This window comes from Oncorhynchus mykiss, chromosome 21 (genome assembly GCF_057628025.1).
Source record: "Oncorhynchus mykiss isolate SJ-2025 chromosome 21, ASM5762802v1, whole genome shotgun sequence".
Classification (NCBI taxonomy): Eukaryota; Metazoa; Chordata; class Actinopteri; order Salmoniformes; family Salmonidae; genus Oncorhynchus; species Oncorhynchus mykiss.
Genome location: NC_143042.1, coordinates 58,000,248 through 58,019,893, shown reverse-complemented (window position 1 = coordinate 58,019,893; position 19,646 = coordinate 58,000,248). Strand labels below are relative to the sequence as shown.

General features: G+C 38.5%; 1 protein-coding gene across 1 annotated transcript in view; it reads left to right on the top strand.

Moving 5' to 3' along the window:
* The window catches only part of tfr2 (transferrin receptor 2), an 80,877-nt gene that overhangs the window by 32,107 nt on the left and 29,124 nt on the right, over positions 1 to 19,646 (top strand). Inside the window, exons 8-12 of the mRNA XM_090213388.1 lie at positions 4,027 to 4,166; positions 4,264 to 4,445; positions 8,471 to 8,590; positions 9,118 to 9,200; positions 13,121 to 13,220. Of these exons, the coding sequence (XP_090069514.1) occupies positions 4,027 to 4,166; positions 4,264 to 4,445; positions 8,471 to 8,590; positions 9,118 to 9,200; positions 13,121 to 13,220 (625 nt within the window). The remainder of the gene's footprint in view (positions 1 to 4,026; positions 4,167 to 4,263; positions 4,446 to 8,470; positions 8,591 to 9,117; positions 9,201 to 13,120; positions 13,221 to 19,646) is intronic.

Genomic DNA, 19,646 nt, shown 5'->3' with positions numbered 1-19,646 from the left:
CAGAACACGTATGTTACACCTCTATATCAGAACATACACCTCTATATCAGAACACGTATGTAACACCTCTATATCAGATCACGTATGTTACACCTCTATATCAGAACACGTATGTTACACATCTATATCAGAACACGTATGTTACACCTCTATATCAGAACACGTATGTTACACCTCTATATCAGAACACGTATGTTACACATCTATATCAGAACACGTATGTTACACCTCTATATCAGAACATACACCTCTATATCAGAACACGTATGTTACACCTCTATATCAGAACACGTATGTTACACCTCTATATCAGAACATGTATGTTACACCTCTATATCAGAACATACACCTCTATATCAGAACACGTATGTTACACCTCTATATCAGAACACGTATGTTACACATCTATATCAGAACACGTATGTTACACCTCTATATCAGAACATACACCTCTATATCAGAACACGTATGTTACACCTCTATATCAGAACACGTATGTTACACCTCTATATCAGAACACGTATGTTACACCTCTATATCAGAACACGTATGTTACACCTCTATATCAGAACACGTATGTTACACCTCTATATCAGAACACGTATGTTACACCTCTATATCAGATCACGTATGTTACACCTCTATATCAGAACATACACCTCTATATCAGAACACGTATGTTACACCTCTATATCAGAACACGTATGTTACACCTCTATATCAGAACACGTATGTTACACCTCTATATCAGAACACGTATGTTACACCTCTATATCAAATCACGTATGTTACACCTCTATATCAGAACATACACCTCTATATCAGAACACGTATGTTACACCTCTATATCAGAACACGTATGTTACACCTCTACATCAGAACACGTATGTTACACCTCTATATCAGAACACGTATGTTACACATCTATATCAGAACACGTATGTTACACCTCTATATCAGAACACGTATGTTACACCTCTATATCAGAACACGTATGTTACACCTCTATATCAGAACATACACCTCTATATCAGAACACATATGTTACACCTCTATATCAAAACACGTATGTTACACATCTATATCAGAACACTTATGTTACACCTCTATATCAGAACATGTATGTTACACCTCTATATCAGAACATACACCTCTATATCAGAACACGTATGTTACACCTCTATATCAGAACACGTATGTTATACCTCTATATCAGAACACGCATGTTACACCTCTATATCAGATCACGTATGTTACACCTCTATATCAGAACACGTATGTTACACCTCTATATCAGAACACGTATGTTACACCTCTATATCAGAACACGGATGTTACACCTCTATATCAGAACACGTATGTTACACCTCTATATCAGAACACGTATGTTACACCTCTATATCAGAACAACTACAAATACCTAAGTGTCTGGTTAGACTGTAAACTCTCCTTCCAGACTCCCATTAAGCATCTCCAATCCAAAATTAAATCTAGAATTGGCTTCCTATATCTCAACAAAGCATCCTTCTCTCATGCTGCCAAACATACCCTCATAAAACTGACTATCCTACCAATCCTCGACTTCGGTGATGTCATCTATAAAATTGCATCCAACACTCTACTCAACAAACTGGATGCAGTCTATCACAGTGCCATCCGTTTTGTCACCAAAGCCCCATACACTACCCACCATTGCAAACTGTACGCTCTCGTTGGCTGGCCTTCGCTTCATACTCGTCGCCAAACCCACTGACTGCAGGTTATCTACAAGTCTCTGCTAGGTAAAGCCCCGTCTTATCTCAGCTCACTGGTCACCATAGCAGCACCCACTCGTAGCACGCGCTCCAGCAGGTATATCTCACTGGTCACCCCCAAAGCCAATTCCTACTTCGGCCGCCTTTCCTTCCAGTTCTTTGCTGCCACTGACTGGAACGAACTGCAAAAATCTCTAAAGCTGGAGACTCTTACCTCCCTCACTAGCTTCAAGCACCAGCTGTCAGAGCAGCTCACTGATCACTGCACCTGTACACAGCCCATCTGTAAACAGCCCATCTGTACATAGCCCATCTGTAAACAGCCCATCTATCTACCTACCCCATACTGTATTTATTTATTTACCTTGCTCCTTTGCACCCCAGTATCTCTACTTGCACATTCATCTTCTGCACATATTCCATTCCAGTGTTTTAATTGCTATATTGTAATTACTTCGCCACCATTGGCCTATTTATTGCCTTAACTCCCTTATCTTACCTCATTTGCACACACTGTATGTAGACCTTATGTTTTCTCTGCACTACAGAGTGCAGAGAAAACACTACAGAGTGCCTGGGAGGCCGAGCAGTTGCCATACCAGACAGTGATGCAACCAGTCAGGATGCTCTCGATGGTGTAGTTGTAGACCTTTTTGGGAAATGTATTAACTCAAAAGGCTTAACAGGTAGCTTGGGAAATGTCCCAAAATTCTCAAACATGGCAAATGCTCCAAATCAAACACTGGCCCTTTAAGGCGATAACTAAAGTAAACTATCACTGACCCTTTAAGGCAATAACTAGAGTAAACTATCACTGGCCCTTTAAGGCAATAACTAGAGTAAACTATCACTGGCCCTTTAAGGCAATAACTAGAGTAAACTATCAATGGCCCTTTAAGGCAATAACTAAAGTAAACTATCACTGGCCTTTTAAGGCAATAACTAAAGTAAACTATCACTGGCCCTTTAATGCAATAACTAAAGTAAACTATCACTGGCCCTTTAAGGCAATAACTAGAGTAAACTATCACTGGCCCTATAAGGCAATAACTAGAGTAAACTATCACTGGCCCTTTAAGGCTATAACTAGAGTAAACTATCACTGGCCCTTTAAGGCTATAACTAAAGTAAACTTACACTGGCCCTTTAAGGCTATAACTAAAGTAAACTACCACTGGCCCTTTAAGGCAATAACTAAAGTAAACTATCACTGGCCCTTTAAGGCTATAACTAAAGTAAACTATCACTGGCCCTTTAAGGCAATAACTAGAGTAAACTATCACTGGCCCTTTAAGGCAATAACTAAAGTAAACTATCACTGGCCCTTTAAGTCTATAACTAAAGTAAACTATCACTGGATAACTAAAGTAAACTATCACTGGCCCTTTAAGGCAATAACTAGAGTAACTATCACTGGCCCTTTAAGGCAATAACTAAAGTAAACTATCACTGGATAACTAAAGTAAACTATCACTGGCCCTTTAAGGCAATAACTAAAGTAACTTACACTGGCCCTTTAAGGCAATAACTAGAGTAAACTATCACTGGCCCTTTAAGGCAATAACTAGAGTAAACTATCACTGGCCCTTTAAGGCTATAACTAAAGTAACTTACACTGGCCCTTTAAGGCAATAACTAAAGTAAACTATCACTGGCCCTTTAAGGCTATAACTAAAGTAAACTATCACTGGATAACTAGAGTAAACTATCACTGGCCCTTTAAGGCAATAACTAAAGTAACTTACACTGGCCCTTTAAGGCAATAACTAGAGTAAACTATCACTGGCCCTTTAAGGCTATAACTAAAGTAAACTATCACTGGATAACTAAAGTAAACTATCACTGGCCCTTTAAGGCTATAACTAGAGTAAACTATCACTGGCCCTTTAAGGCAATAACTAAAGTAAACTATCACTGGCCCTTTAAGGCTATAACTAAAGTAAACTATCACTGGCCCTTTAAGGCTATAACTAGAGTAAACTATCACTGGCCCTTTAAGGCTATAACTAGAGTAAACTATCACTGGCCCTTTAAGGCAATAACTAAAGTAAACTATCACTGGCCCTTTAAGGCAATAACTAGAGTAAACTATCACTGGCCCTTTAAGGCAATAACTAAAGTAAACTATCACTGGCCTTTTAAGGCAATAACTAAAGTAAACTATCACTGGCCAGACAGAGTGAGCTTCAAACCTTAATCATATTGGGGTTCTGTCCTGGCTGCTCCAACATTTGTGACAGAGCTTCACAGCTCTCTCCCATCCAATCAACAGGTCCATCTGGGATCAGGTGACCCCTTCACCCCTGGCTTCCCCTCCTTCAACCACACCCAGTTCCCGCCCACACAGTCCTCTGGCCTGCCTGTCATCCCTGCTCAGCCAATCAGTGCCAACGTAGCCTCCAAGCTACTCAGGTAAGCCCCGTCCTTCCCTCTGGTGTCCCAGGTGTGACTCCTTCTCTCCCTCCACCTCACCCCTTCTCTCCCTCCACCTCACCCTTTCCTCCCCCAGTCAATTGACCGGTCCAGTGTGCCCACGCGGTTGGCAGGGCCGGCTGCCATACGTCCGTTGTGTCCTGGGGCGGGGCTTCACCTCTGCAGACGGCAGGAGGATCAGGATGGGGGTCTATAACACCATGACTCCTGTTCTACTGAACAACATCTTCTCTTCTCTGGAGGGAAGGATAGAACCTGGTGAGAGGGAGGAGAGCGGGAGGAAGGGGAGGGTGTAGAGTGAGCTCCAAAACTATTGGTACAGTGTCAAATTGTACGTTAATGTGGATGGTACCATGATTATGGATAGTCCCGAATGAATCACGAATAATAATGACATCACTTCCTGAAACAGGAGGTTAAACAAAATGTGTAACATAGTATCACAATATTACCATTCAATATATCCAAATATATGATTGGGAATGTGATCAATATTTACGGTAATATAAGTACAATATTCAGTTAGGAAAAAAACAAAACAATTTAGACATATAAAACACCTCCCTCTGCAACTGGATCCTGGACTTCCTGACGGGCTGCCCCCAGGTGGTAAGATTAGGTAACAACACATCCGCCACGCTGATCCTCAACTCAGGGGTGCGTGCTCAGTCCCCTCCTGTACTCCCTGTTCACTCATGACTGCGTGGCCAGGCACGACTCCAACACTATTTTTACGTTTGCCGACAAACAACCAGTTCAGCCAAGTCCACAATACATATTGGTGCTGGGTAGAGCATCAGAGGGACGTTCATTGAGGTAGATCTTGAGGGCCTCTAGGCCACCTTGATGGCGGATGTTAGTATATAGACTGGTGACATCAAAAGTAAACAGAATTGTCACGTTCTGACCATAGTTCTTGTGTGTTTTCCTTGTTTTAGTGTTGGTCAGGACGTGAGCTGGGTGGGAATTCTATGTTGTGTGTCTAGCTTGTCTATTTCTATGTTTGGCCTGATATAGAGAATATAATTTTCAGGTACATGGTCCACAAATTTCACAAAAAGATCTGTAGAATGCGTGGGGAGGGAGATCGCCCAGGGTTTCCCAAAATACTCTACAAAGGTAGAGATATTGTCTGTCAGAGATCCTACTCACAGTGGGTCTGCCTGGTATGGGTGGTGTCATGCTCTTGTGAATGTTTTGGTTAGAGCGTGTATATGCGACAGGTGTGGTTGGGCACTCAACCTTGATAAACTCATTATCGGTCTTTGTAATTTTCCCTTCATTCAAACATTTTAACAATTTATCATGGGATCAGAGACTTGAATTGATTAGTAAGGGGCCTTTTGGGAGTCTTTTGTCAAATTCGTCATCACTAAGTTTCCTTTTCATAGTCTGCTGCATTTAGTTGCACCTCCTTTGTCATCAGGTTTTATAATGGTACTGGAGTCGTTGTTCCATAAGAGATGATTTCTTTGGACATGTTGTGGAATACCTTGTCTTCTTTATTCTTAGCCAGGAGATGATGTACCTCTTTCTCAACTAGACGGGAAATTGTTTCAAGAGAGGGATTTCTTTTGGGTGGTAAAAAATGTGCTTTTCCTCTTAAAATATGTATTTCCACCTTGTCCATGTCCTCAAGGGCGAGAGTCAGGTTCATTGTCATTCAGGTTATCAATGGGAAAAACGTTAGCACTAATTCCTGTCCGGTTACTAATATCGATCAATAGATTAACATTGGCAGGTGCATAGGGAGCAACCCCATTGTTATAAACAAAATGTTTTACCTCTTGTTTCAGGAAGTGATGTCACTGAGCACTGTCCCTATATATAGGACCTTCCACCCCCACCTGGGATATGGATGCCTGATGACCCAAGGGTGGAAATGTTGTAATATCACCTGGGATAGGGATGCCTGATGACCCAAGGGTGAATACGTTGTAATATCACCTGGGATAGGGATGCCTGATGACCCAAGGGTGGATACGTTGTAATATCACCTGGGATAGGGATGCCTGATGACCCAAGGGTGGATACGTTGTAATATCACCTGGGATAGGGATGCCTGATGACCCAAGGGTGGTTACGTTGTAATATCACCTGGGATAGGGATGCCTGATGACCCAAGGGTGGAAATGTTGTAAATGAATATCACCTGGGATAGGGATGCCTGATGACCCAAGGGGGGAAATGTTGTAAATGAATATCACCTGGGATAGGGATGCCTGATGACCCAAGGGTGGATACGTTGTAATATCACCTGGGATAGGGATGCCTGATGACCCAAGGGTGGAAATGTTGTAAATGAATATCACCTGGGATAGGGATGCCTGATGACCCAAGGGTGGAAATGTTGTAAATTAATATCACCTGGGATAGGGATGCCTGATGACCCAAGGGTGGAAATGTTGTAATATCACCTGGGATAAGGATGCCTGATGACCCAAGGGTGGAAATGTTGTAAATGAATACCACCTGGGATAGGGATGCCTGATGACCCAAGGGTGGAAATGTTGTAAATTAATATCACCTGGGATAGGGATGCCTGATGACCCAAGGGTGGAAATGTTGTAATATCACCTGGGATAGGGATGCCTGATGACCCAAGGGTGGAAATGTTGTAAATTAATATCACCTGGGATAGGGATGCCTGATGACCCAAGGGTGGAAATGTTGTAATATCACCTGGGATAAGGATGCCTGATGACCCAAGGGTGAATATGTTGTAATATCACCTGGGATAGGGATGCCTGATGACCCAAGGGTGGATACGTTGTAATATCACCTGGGATAGGGATGCCTGATGACCCAAGGGTGGAAATGTTGTAAATGAATATCACCTGGGAGCATGAATAACAGGATAAGGGGTAGAGGGTAGGAGATAAGGGATAGAGGGTAGGAGATAGGTGATAGGGGATAGGGGGTAGGGGGTAGAGGGTAGGAGATAGGGGATAAGGGCTAGAGGGTAGGAGATAGGGGATAAGGGGTAGAGGGTAGGAGATAGGGGATAGGGGGTAAGGGGTAGAGGGTAGGAGATGGGGGTAAGGGGTAGAGGGTAGGAGATGGGGGTAAGGGGTAGAGGATAGGAGATAGGGGGTAAGGGGTAGAGGATAGGAGATAGGCGATAGGGGTACGGGGTAGAGGGTAGGAGATAGGGGATAAGGGGTAGAGGGTAGGAGATAGGGGGTAAGGGGTAGAGGGTAGGAGATAGGGGATAGGGGGTAAGGGGTAGAGGGTAGGAGATAGGGGTAGAGGGTAGGAGATAGGGGTAGAGGGTAGGTGATAGGGGATAAGGGGTAGAGGGTAGGAGATAGGGGATAGGGGGTAAGGGGTAGAGGGTAGGAGATAGGGGGTAAGGGGTAGAGGGTAGGAGATAAGGGGTAAGGGTTAGAGGGTAGGAGATAGGGGATAAGGGGAAGGAGATGGGGGATAGGGGGTAGAGGGTAGGAGATAGGGGATAGGGGGTAAGGAGTAGAGGGTAGGAGATAGGGGTAGAGGGTAGGGGATAAGGGGTAAGGGGTAGAGGGTAGGGGATAGGGGGTAAGGGGTAGAGGGTAGGAGATAGGGGGTAAGGAGTAGAGGGTAGGAGATAGGGGGTAGAGGGTAGAGGGTATGGTAATTATGCCTCTAACTTTCTCACTCATCATTATTCATGATTCATTCAGGATTATCCCTAATCATGGTAGCATCCACATTCATGTAGTGTTTATAAACATATTCTATACTTATTTACAATTAAAATGACTCCAAAATGACACAATACATTATATAGCATTGAGTTCTATTGGCCAAATCTAATCAAATGAGATAATCTCTGCTAGGAATACGGGACCAACTACTTACTACACGTTTAAATGAGGTAATCTCTGCTAGGAATACGGGACCAACTACTGCACGTTTAAATGAGGTAATCTCTGCTAGGAATACGGGACCAACTACTGCACGTTTAAATGAGGTAATCTCTGCTAGGAATACGGGACCAACTACTGCACGTTTAAATGAGGTAATCTCTGCTAGGAATACGGGACCAACTACTGCACGTTTAAATGAGGTAATCTCTGCTAGGAATACGGGACCAACTACTGCACGTTTAAATGAGGTAATCTCTGCTAGGAATACGGGACCAACTACTGCACGTTTGACTACTTTAATTAACATACAAGAGAATCCCAATACTTTGGTCCCCTAAAATGGGGGGACTATGTACAATGTGGAGCTCATTGTAGATTCTGACCTAATACCTACCTATATCTCTCTCCCCCTCCTCCCCCTCCTCCCCCCTGTAGACCAGTACATTATAATGGGGGCCCAGAGAGATGCGTGGGGGCCGGGGGCGGTGAAGGCCGGGGTTGGAACAGCCATCCTACTGGAGCTGGCTCGAACCTTCAGCAACATGGTGCAGAACGGTACGAACCACAAAACAACCATAACAAACCACAAAACAACCATAACACAACCACAATATAACCATAACACAACCACAATATAACCATAACACAACCACAATATAACCATAACACAACCACAATATAACCATAACACAACCACAATATAACCATAACACAACCACAATATAACCATAACACAACCACAACACAACCACAATATAACCATAACACAACCACAATATAACCATAACACAACCACAATATAACCATAACACAACCACAATATAACCATAACACAACCACAATATAACCATAACACAACCACAATATAACCATGACACAACCACAACACAACCACAACACAAACACAATATAACCATAACACAACCACAATGTGTGTGTGTGTGTGTGTGTGTGTGTGTGTGTGTGTGTGTGTGTGTGTGCGTGCGTGTGCGTGTGTGTGTGTGTGTGTGTGTGTGTGTGTGTGTGTGTGTGTGTGTGTGTGTGTGTGTGTGTGTGTGTGTGTGTGTGCATGCGTGTGCTAGGTTTCTACCCCAGGAGGAGTCTGTTGTTTGTCAGTTGGGACGCTGGAGACTTTGGGAACGTTGGTGCCACAGAGTGGTTGGAGGTTGGTACCTCTCTCTTCTTCTCTACCTCTATCCCTCTCTTTAGGGCTCTCTCCCTAGAGAGAGGAATACATCTCATATAAATCACATTGGCTACACATGGCCTGTCTGCAACGAACTTGAAACATTGTATCAACTATTAACTTTGGTTCTGGCCTGAAGCTTGCAGCTAGAGAACTTGCAACATTGTATACAATATTTTGGGCCCTGAGAGTTTCCTGCTCAGTGAGCTCGGGACAGACACAGCTGGAGACTGCAGAAGGGATAAGAAGCAGTGACTTGAACAGGAGCTCACCGGAGCTGAGTACCGACACCTCAAATGTTCTACTGCCTGAGGTCCTGTTCCTCTTATAGAATATTATCTCTAAAGTATTGTAGAGGTCCTGTTCCTCTTATAGAATATTATCTCTAAAGTATTGTGAAGCTCCTGCTCCTAAATATAAACAGTCCTGGCACCTCAAATGTTCTACTGCCTGAGGTCCTGTTCCTCTTATAGAATATTATCTCTAAAGTATTGTGAAGCTCCTGCTCCTAAATATAAACAGTCCTGGCACCTCAAATGTTCTACTGCCTGAGGTCCTGTTCCTCTTATAGAATATTATCTCTAAAGTATTGTGAAGCTCCTGCTCCTAAATATAAACAGTCCTGGCACCTCAAATGTTCTACTGCCTGAGGTCCTGTTCCTCTTATAGAATATTATCTCTAAAGTATTGTGAAGCTCCTGCTCCTAAATATAAACAGTCCTGGCACCTCAAATGAGTACTGGAACCTATTTCAGTCCAAGTCAAGCCCCGATAAGAAGTAATCAGGTGGGACTATTTTATGACGTTTCCACTGCATCAGACATTACATTTCTACCTTTCATGCTGAGTAGTTATCGAAAGGGAGAGAGGTAAATAACAGCTGGTACACGATATCTAAGGAAGTCTCAAGCTATTTTTTTAAATTGAATTTATTTGTACCTTTTTATTTAACTAAGCAAGTAAGTTAAGAACAAATTAAAATGTTCAATGACAGTCTAGGAACGGTGGGTTAACTGCCTTGTTCAGGGGCAGAATGACTGATTTTTACCTTGTCAGCTCGGGGATTCTATCTTGCAACCTTTCGGTTACTAGTCCAACGCTCTAACCACTAGGCTACCTGCCGTCTCTATTGCTCGCATTGCTCGCCTGAGGTAGAGTATCTCATGATAAGCTGTAGACCACAGTACCTACCGAGAGAGTTTTCACCTGTATTCTTTGTAGCTGTTTACATACCACCACAGTCAGAGGCACTAAGACGGCATCGAATGAGCTGTTTTCCGCCATAAGCAAACAAGAAAACACTCACCCAGAGGCGGGGACTTTAATACAGGGAAACTTAAATCTGTTTTTTAAATCTGTTTTATAAAATTTCTATCAGCTAAATGTGCAACCAGAGGGGAAAAAACTCTGGACCACCTTTACTCCACACACAGAGACACACAGAGACACATACAAAACTCTCCCTTTCCCTCTATTTGGAAAATCTGACCATAATTATATCCTCCTGATTCCTGCTTCCAAGCAAAAACTAAAGCAGGAAGCACCAGTGACTCGCTCAATACGGAAGTGGTCAGATGATGCGGATGCTCAGCTACAGTAATGTTCTACTAGCACAGACTGGAATATGTTCCGGGATTCCTCCGATGGCATTGAGGAGTACACCACATCAGTATCTGGCTTCATCAATAAGTGCATCGATGACATCGACAAACCATCAAACAGGCCAAAGTGTCAATACAGGACTAAGATCGAATTGTACTACACCGGCTCTTACGCTCGTCGGATGAGGCAGAGCTTGCAAACCATTAATACTATAAAGGGGAAGCACAGCCGAGAGCTTCCCAGTGACACAAGCCTCCCAGACAAGCTAAACCGAGTCTGTAATACCAACATGTATAAGCAGACCACCATAGTGCCTTCAAAGTAGTCACCCTTTGCCTTGATGACTGTTTTGCACACTCTTGGTATTCTCTCAACCAGCTTCACCTGGAATGCTTTTCCAACAGTCTTGGAGTGAAGGAAAAGCAGCACCTGTTGGCTAATTTTCTTTATTTCTGTTTTCCGACTCATCTCAAATGGGTTGAGGTCGGGTGATTGTGGAGACCAGGTCATCTGATGCAGCACTCCATCACTCTCCTTCTTGGTCAAATAGCTCTTACATAGCCTGGAGGTGTGTTGGGTCATTGTCCTGTTGAAGAACAAATGATAGTCCCACTAAGCACAAACCAGATGGGATGGCGTATCGCTGCAGAATGCTGTGTAAGCCATGCTGGTTGTGTGCCTTGAATTTTAAATAAATCACAGACAGTGTCACCAGCAAAGCACCCCCACACCACCACACCTCCTTCATGCTTCACGGTGGGAACCGCACATGCGGAGATCATCCGTTCATCTACTCTGCCTCTGACAAAGACATGGCGGTTGAAACCGAAGTCTCAAATTTGGACTCATCAGACCAAAGGACATATTTCCGTTGGCCCAAGAAAGTCTCTTCTTCTTATTGGTGTTCTTTAGTAGTGGTTTGTTTGCAGAAATTCGACCATGAAGGCCTGATTCACGCAGTCTCCCCTGTTGAGATGTGTCTGTTACTTGAACTCTGTGAAGCATTTATTTGGGCTGCAATTTCTGAGACTGGTAACTAATGAACTTATCTTCTGCAGCAGAGGTAACTCTGGGTCTTCCTTTCCTGTGGTCGTCCTCATGAGAGACAGTTTCATCATAGAGCTTGATGTTTTTTGTGACTGCACTTGAAGAAACTTTCAAAGTTCTTGTCTTAAAGTAATGATGGACTGTCGTTTCTCTTTGCTTAGTTGAGGTGTTAGCAATGTATGGTATTATTCAATAACACTCCAAAGCAAGTCAGGGGGAGAAAAATAGGTTTATAGTCTCCCCTGTCCTCAACTATTCTCCCACTGAACAAAGGAACAGGATGCCATTTATAACCCCTCACCCTAGCCTTGGGTTGACCAATCAGAAGTCCTTGCAGTACAACTTGGCCAATGGCCAAATAACAAGTATCCTGCCCCAGACTCAATGTACAGTCCAATGTGGCCCACGTAGCACACGTCGCTCTGAGTTCAGGACATTCCACAGATTCTAACAGATGTTGAACTGAAACCCAACTCCTAATTCCCTATTGACCATTATTATATTTTATACACTTTTGACCATTAGGACTCTAGTTTTTAGTCCTCTCATCCTCTGCATTGTGTCTTATCTTATCTTCAAAATATTCTTATACTATGGACTTGGTCTTTTACCAAACAGGTCTATCTTCTGTATACCCCCCCTACCTTGTCACAAGACAACTGATTGCGTCAAACGCATTAAGAAGGAAAGAAATTCCACAAATGAACTTTTAACAAGGCACACCTGTTAATTGAAATGCATTCCAGGTGACTACCTCATGAAGCTGGTTGAGAGAATGCCAAGAGTGTGCAAAGTTGTCATCAAGGCAAAGGGTGGCTACTTTTGGAGAATCTCAAATATAAAATATAGTTTGATTTGTTTAAAAAATGTTTGGTTACTACATGATTCCATATGTCTTCACTAATGTTCTACGAGGCAGAAAATAGTAAAAATAAAGAAAAACCCTTGAATGAGTAGATGTGTCCAAACTTTTGACTGGTACTATATATATTTGTTACAGCTCGACTAAAACAATCTTGGTTGACCAACAACCTAACGCCCAAACAATCGACCAGTCGACTAATTGAGGCCGGCCCCATCTCTCTCTCTGTCTCTCTCTCTCTCTCTCTCTCTCTCTCTCTCTCTCTCTCTCTCTCACTCTCTCTCTCTTGCTCGCTCTCTCTCTCTACCGATATCTCTATTGTTCTTTCTCTACCTCTGTCTGTCCATGTATTATCCTGAACCTCTCTTACCTCTCCTATGGTTGCCAGGGTTACCTGTCCATGCTACACCTGAAGGCCGTGGCGTACTTCAGTCTGGACCAGGCGGTTATGGGTAAACCAAAGAGCCACAGCATAACATTGTTCCAATGTTGAACATATGATGTGAAATATACACTGAACAACACTATAAACGCATAATGTAAAGTGTTGGTCCCATGCTTCATGATCTGAAATAAAAGATCCCAGAAATGTTCCATATTCACAAAAGGCTTATTTCTATTAAAAAAGAATTCACACAACACAATGCCACAGATGTCTCCTGTTTTGAGGGAGCGTGCGATTGGCATGCTGTCTGCAGGAATGTCCACCAGAGCACCTTGGTTAATTTCTCTACCATAAGCCACCTCCAATGTCGTTTTAGAGAATTTAGCAGTGTGTCCAACTGGCCTCACAACTGCAGACTATGTTTAACCACGCCAGCCCAGGACCTCCACATCCGGCTTCTTCACCTGCTGAATCGTCTGAGGGGGTGGGGCATTTCTGTCTATAATAAAGCCCTTTTGTAGGGAAAAACTAATTCTGATTGGCTGGGCCTAGCTCCCAAATGGGTGGGCATATGCCCTCCCAGGCCCATCTATGGATGCTGTGCCACTCGGGACCGCTGTGACCGCTGTGCCACTCGGGACCCCCCCACATAGCACTGAGATGCGGTACCTTAGACCGCTGTGCCACTCGGGAGCCACCACATAGCACTGAGATGCGGTACCTTAGACCGCTGTGCCACTCGGGAGCCCCCCACATAGAACTGAGATGCAGTACCTTAGACCGCTGTGCCACTCGGGAGCCCCCCACATAGCACTGAGATGCGGTACCTTAGACCGCTGTGCCACTCGGGAGCCCCCACATAGCACTGAGATGCGGTACCTTAGACCGCTGTGCCACTCGGGACCCCCCCACATAGCACTGAGATGCGGTACCTTAGACCGCTGTGCCACTCGGGAGCCCCCCACATAGCACTGAGATGCGGTACCTTAGACCGCTGTGCCACTCGGGAGCCCCCCACATAGCACTGAGATGTGGTACCTTAGACCGCTGTGCCACTCGGGAGCCCCCCACATAGCACTGAGATGTGGTACCTTAGACCGCTGTGCCACTCGGGACCCCCCCACATAGCACTGAGATGTGGTACCTTAGACCGCTGTGCCACTCGGGACCCCCCCACATAGCACTGAGATGCGGTACCTTAGACCGCTGTGCCACTCGGGAGCCCCCACATAGCACTGAGATGCAGTACCTTAGACCGCTGTGCCACTCGGGAGCCCCCACATAGCACTGAGATGCAGTACCTTAGACCGCTGTGCCACTCGGGAGCCCCCACATAGCACTGAGATGCGGTACCTTATATACGAATATATACGATGTTAAATATATACCATGTTAAATACATACAGTTCAGACCCCTTGACTTTTTAATTTTTTTTTATGTTTCAGCCTTATTATAAAATGGAATAAATAGTTTTTCCCCCCTCATCAATCAACACACAATACCCCATAATGACATCACAATACCCCATAATGACATCACAATAACCCATAATGATATAGAATTTGAAAAAATATTTTGTTAAATATATATGATAAATACATCTGATGTTAATTACATATAATGTTGAATATAGATGTTAAATATATATGATAATAAATATATATGATGTTAAATATATATGATAATAAATATATATCATGTTAAATATACAGTGGGGAGAACAAGTATTTGATACAGTGCCGATTTTGCAGGTTTTCCTACTTACAAAGCATGTAGAGGTCTGTCATTTTTTTCACTGTATATGATCATAAATATATATGATGTTAAATATGATAATAAATATATATGATGTTAAATATGATAATAAATACATATGATGTTAAATATATATGATAATAAATATATATGATGTTAAATATGATAATAAATATATATGATGTTAAATATGATAATAAATATATATGATGTTAAATATGATAATAAATATATATGATGTTAAATATGATAATAAATATATATGATGTTAAATATGATAATAAATATATATGATGTTAAATATGATAATAAATATATATGATGTTAAATATGATAATAAATATATATGATGTTAAATATGATAATAAATATATATGATGTTAAATATGATAATAAATATATATGATGTTAAATATGATAATAAATATATATGATGTTAAATATATATGATAATAAATATATATGATGTTAAATATGATAATAAATACATATGATGTTAAATATATAAATGAATATAGATGTTGAATATAGATGTTGAATATAGATGATTTTGAATATAGATGATGTTGAATATAGATGATGTTGAATATAGATGATGATGAATATAGATGATGTTGAATATAGATGATGATGAATATAGATGATGTTGAATATAGATGTTGAATATAGATGATGTTGAATATAGATGATGTTGAATATAGATGATGTTGAATATAGATGTTGAATATAGATGTTGAATATAGATGATGTAGAATATAGATGATGTTGAATATAGATGTTGAATATAGATGTTGAATATAGATGATGTTGAATATAGATGTTGAATATAGATGATGTTGAATATAGATGTTGAATATAGATGTTGAATATAGATGATGTTGAATATAGATGTTGAATATAGATGTTGAATATAGATGATGTTGAATATAGATGATGTTGAATATAGATGATGTTGAATATAGATGTTGAATATAGATGTTGAATATAGATGATGTTGAATATAGATGTTGAATATAGATGATGTTGAATATAGATGTTGAATATAGATGTTGAATATAGATGATGTTGAATATAGATGATGTTAAATATAGATGATGTTGAATATAGATGTTGAATATAGATGTTGAATATAGATGATGTTGAATATAGATGATGTTAAATATAGATGATGTTGAATATAGATGTTGAATATAGATGTTGAATATAGATGATGTTGAATATAGATGATGTTAAATATAGATGATGTTGAATATAGATGTTGAATATAGATGTTGAATATAGATGATGTTGAATATAGATGATGTTGAATATAGATGTTGAATATAGATGATGTTGAATATAGATGTTGAATATAGATGATGTTGAATATAGATGATGTTGAATATAGATGTTGAATATAGATGATGTTGAATATAGATGTTGAATATAGATGTAGAATATAGATGATGAATATAGATGATGATGAATATAGATGTTGAATATAGATGTAGAATATAGATGTTGAATATAGATGATGTTGAATATAGATGATGTTGAATATAGATGTTGAATATAGATGATGTTGAATATAGATGTTGAATATAGATGTTGAATATAGATGTTAAATATAGATGATGTTGAATATAGATGTAGAATATAGATGTTGAATATAGATGATGTTGAATATAGATGTTGAATATAGATGTTGAATATAGATGTTGAATATAGATGATGTTGAATATAGATGATGAATATAGATGTTGAATATAGATGATGTTGAATATAGATGTTGAATATAGATGTTGAATATAGATGTTGAATATAGATGTTGAATATAGATGTTGAATATAGATGATGAATATAGATGTTGAATATAGATGTAGAATATAGATGTTGAATATAGATGTTGAATATAGATGATGTTGAATATAGATGTTGAATATAGATGATGTTGAATATAGATGATGTTGAATATAGATGATGTTGAATATTGATGATGTTGAATATAGATGTTGAATATAGATGTTGAATATAGATGTTGAATATAGATGATGTTGAATATAGATGTTGAATATAGATGATGTTGAATATAGATGATGTTGAATATAGATGTTGAATATAGATGATGTTGAATATAGATGATGTTGAATATAGATGTTGAATATAGATGATGTTGAATATTGATGATGTTGAATATAGATGTTGAATATAGATGATGATGAATATTGATGATGTTGAATATAGATGTTGAATATAGATGTTGAATATAGATGTTGAATATAGATGTTGAATATAGATGATGTTGAATATAGATGATGTAGAATATAGATGATGTTGAATATAGATGATGTAGAATATAGATGATGTTGAATATAGATGATGTTGAATATAGATGTTGAATATAGATGTTGAATATAGATGTTGAATATAGATGTTGAATATAGATGATGAATATAGATGTTGAATATAGATGATGTTGAATATTGATGATGTTGAATATAGATGTTGAATATAGATGATGAATATAGATGTTGAATATAGATGTTGAATATAGATGTTGAATATAGATGATGTTGAATATAGATGATGTTGAATATAGATGTTGAATATAGATGTTGAATATAGATGTTGAATATAGATGTTGAATATAGATGTTGAATATAGATGATGAATATAGATGTTGAATATAGATGTAGAATATAGATGTTGAATATAGATGTTGAATATAGATGATGTTGAATATAGATGTTGAATATAGATGATGTTGAATATAGATGATGTTGAATATAGATGATGTTGAATATTGATGATGTTGAATATAGATGTTGAATATAGATGTTGAATATAGATGTTGAATATAGATGATGTTGAATATAGATGTTGAATATAGATGATGTTGAATATAGATGATGTTGAATATAGATGTTGAATATAGATGATGTTGAATATAGATGATGTTGAATATAGATGTTGAATATAGATGATGTTGAATATAGATGATGTTGAATATTGATGATGTTGAATATAGATGTTGAATATAGATGATGTTGAATATAGATGATGTTGAATATTGATGATGTTGAATATAGATGTTGAATATAGATGTTGAATATAGATGTTGAATATAGATGTTGAATATAGATGATGTTGAATATAGATGATGTAGAATATAGATGATGTTGAATATAGATGATGTTGAATATAGATGTTGAATATAGATGATGTTGAATATAGATGATGAATATAGATGTTGAATATAGATGATGTTGAATATTGATGATGTTGAATATAGATGTTGAATATAGATGATGAATATAGATGTTGAATATAGATGTTGAATATAGATGTTGAATATAGATGATGTTGAATATAGATGATGTTGAATATAGATGTTGAATATAGATGATGTTGAATATAGATGATGTTGAATATAGATGATGTTGAATATAGATGTTGAATATAGATGTTGAATATAGATGTTGAATATAGATGTTGAATATAGATGATGAATATAGATGATGTTGAATATAGATGTTGAATATAGATGATGTTGAATATAGATGTTGAATATAGATGATGTTGAATATAGATGTTGAATATAGATGATGTTGAATATAGATGTTGAATATAGATGATGTTGAATATAGATGTTGAATATAGATGTTGAATATAGATGATGTTGAATATAGATGATGTTGAATATAGATGATGTTGAATATAGATGTTGAATATAGATGTTGAATATAGATGTTGAATATAGATGATGTTGAATATAGATGTTGAATATAGATGTTGAATATAGATGTTGAATATAGATGTTGAATATAGATGTTGAATATAGATGTTGAATATAGATGATGTTGAATATAGATGTTGAATATAGATGTTGAATATAGATGTTGAATATAGATGTTGAATATAGATGTTGAATATAGATGTTGAATATAGATGTTGAATATAGATGATGTTGAATATAGATGTTGAATATAGATGTTGAATATAGATGTTGAATATAGATGTTGAATATAGATGATGTTGAATATAGATGTTGAATATAGATGTTGAATATAGATGTTGAATATAGATGTTGAATATAGATGATGTTGAATATAGATGTTGAATATAGATGTTGAATATAGATGATGTTGAATATAGATGTTGAATATAGATGATGTTGAATATAGATGTTGAATATAGATGTTGAATATAGATGTTGAATATAGATGTTGAATATAGATGATGTTGAATATAGATGTTGAATATAGATGTTGAATATAGATGTTGAATATAGATGTTGAATATAGATGATGTTGAATATAGATGTTGAATATAGATGATGTTGAATATAGATGTTGAATATAGATGATGTTGAATATAGATGTTGAATATAGATGTTGAATATAGATGTTGAATATAGATGTTGAATATAGATGATGTTGAATATAGATGATGAATATAGATGATGAATATAGATGATGTTGAATATAGATGATGAATATAGATGATGAATATAGATGTTGAATATAGATGATGTTGAATATAGATGTTGAATATAGATGTTGAATATAGATGATGAATATAGATGTTGAATATAGATGATGTTGAATATAGATGTTGAATATAGATGTTGAATATAGATGATGTTGAATATAGATGTTGAATATAGATGATGTTGAATATAGATGATGTTGAATATAGATGTTGAATATAGATGATGTTGAATATAGATGTTGAATATAGATGATGAATATAGATGATGTTGAATATAGATGTTGAATATAGATGTTGAATATA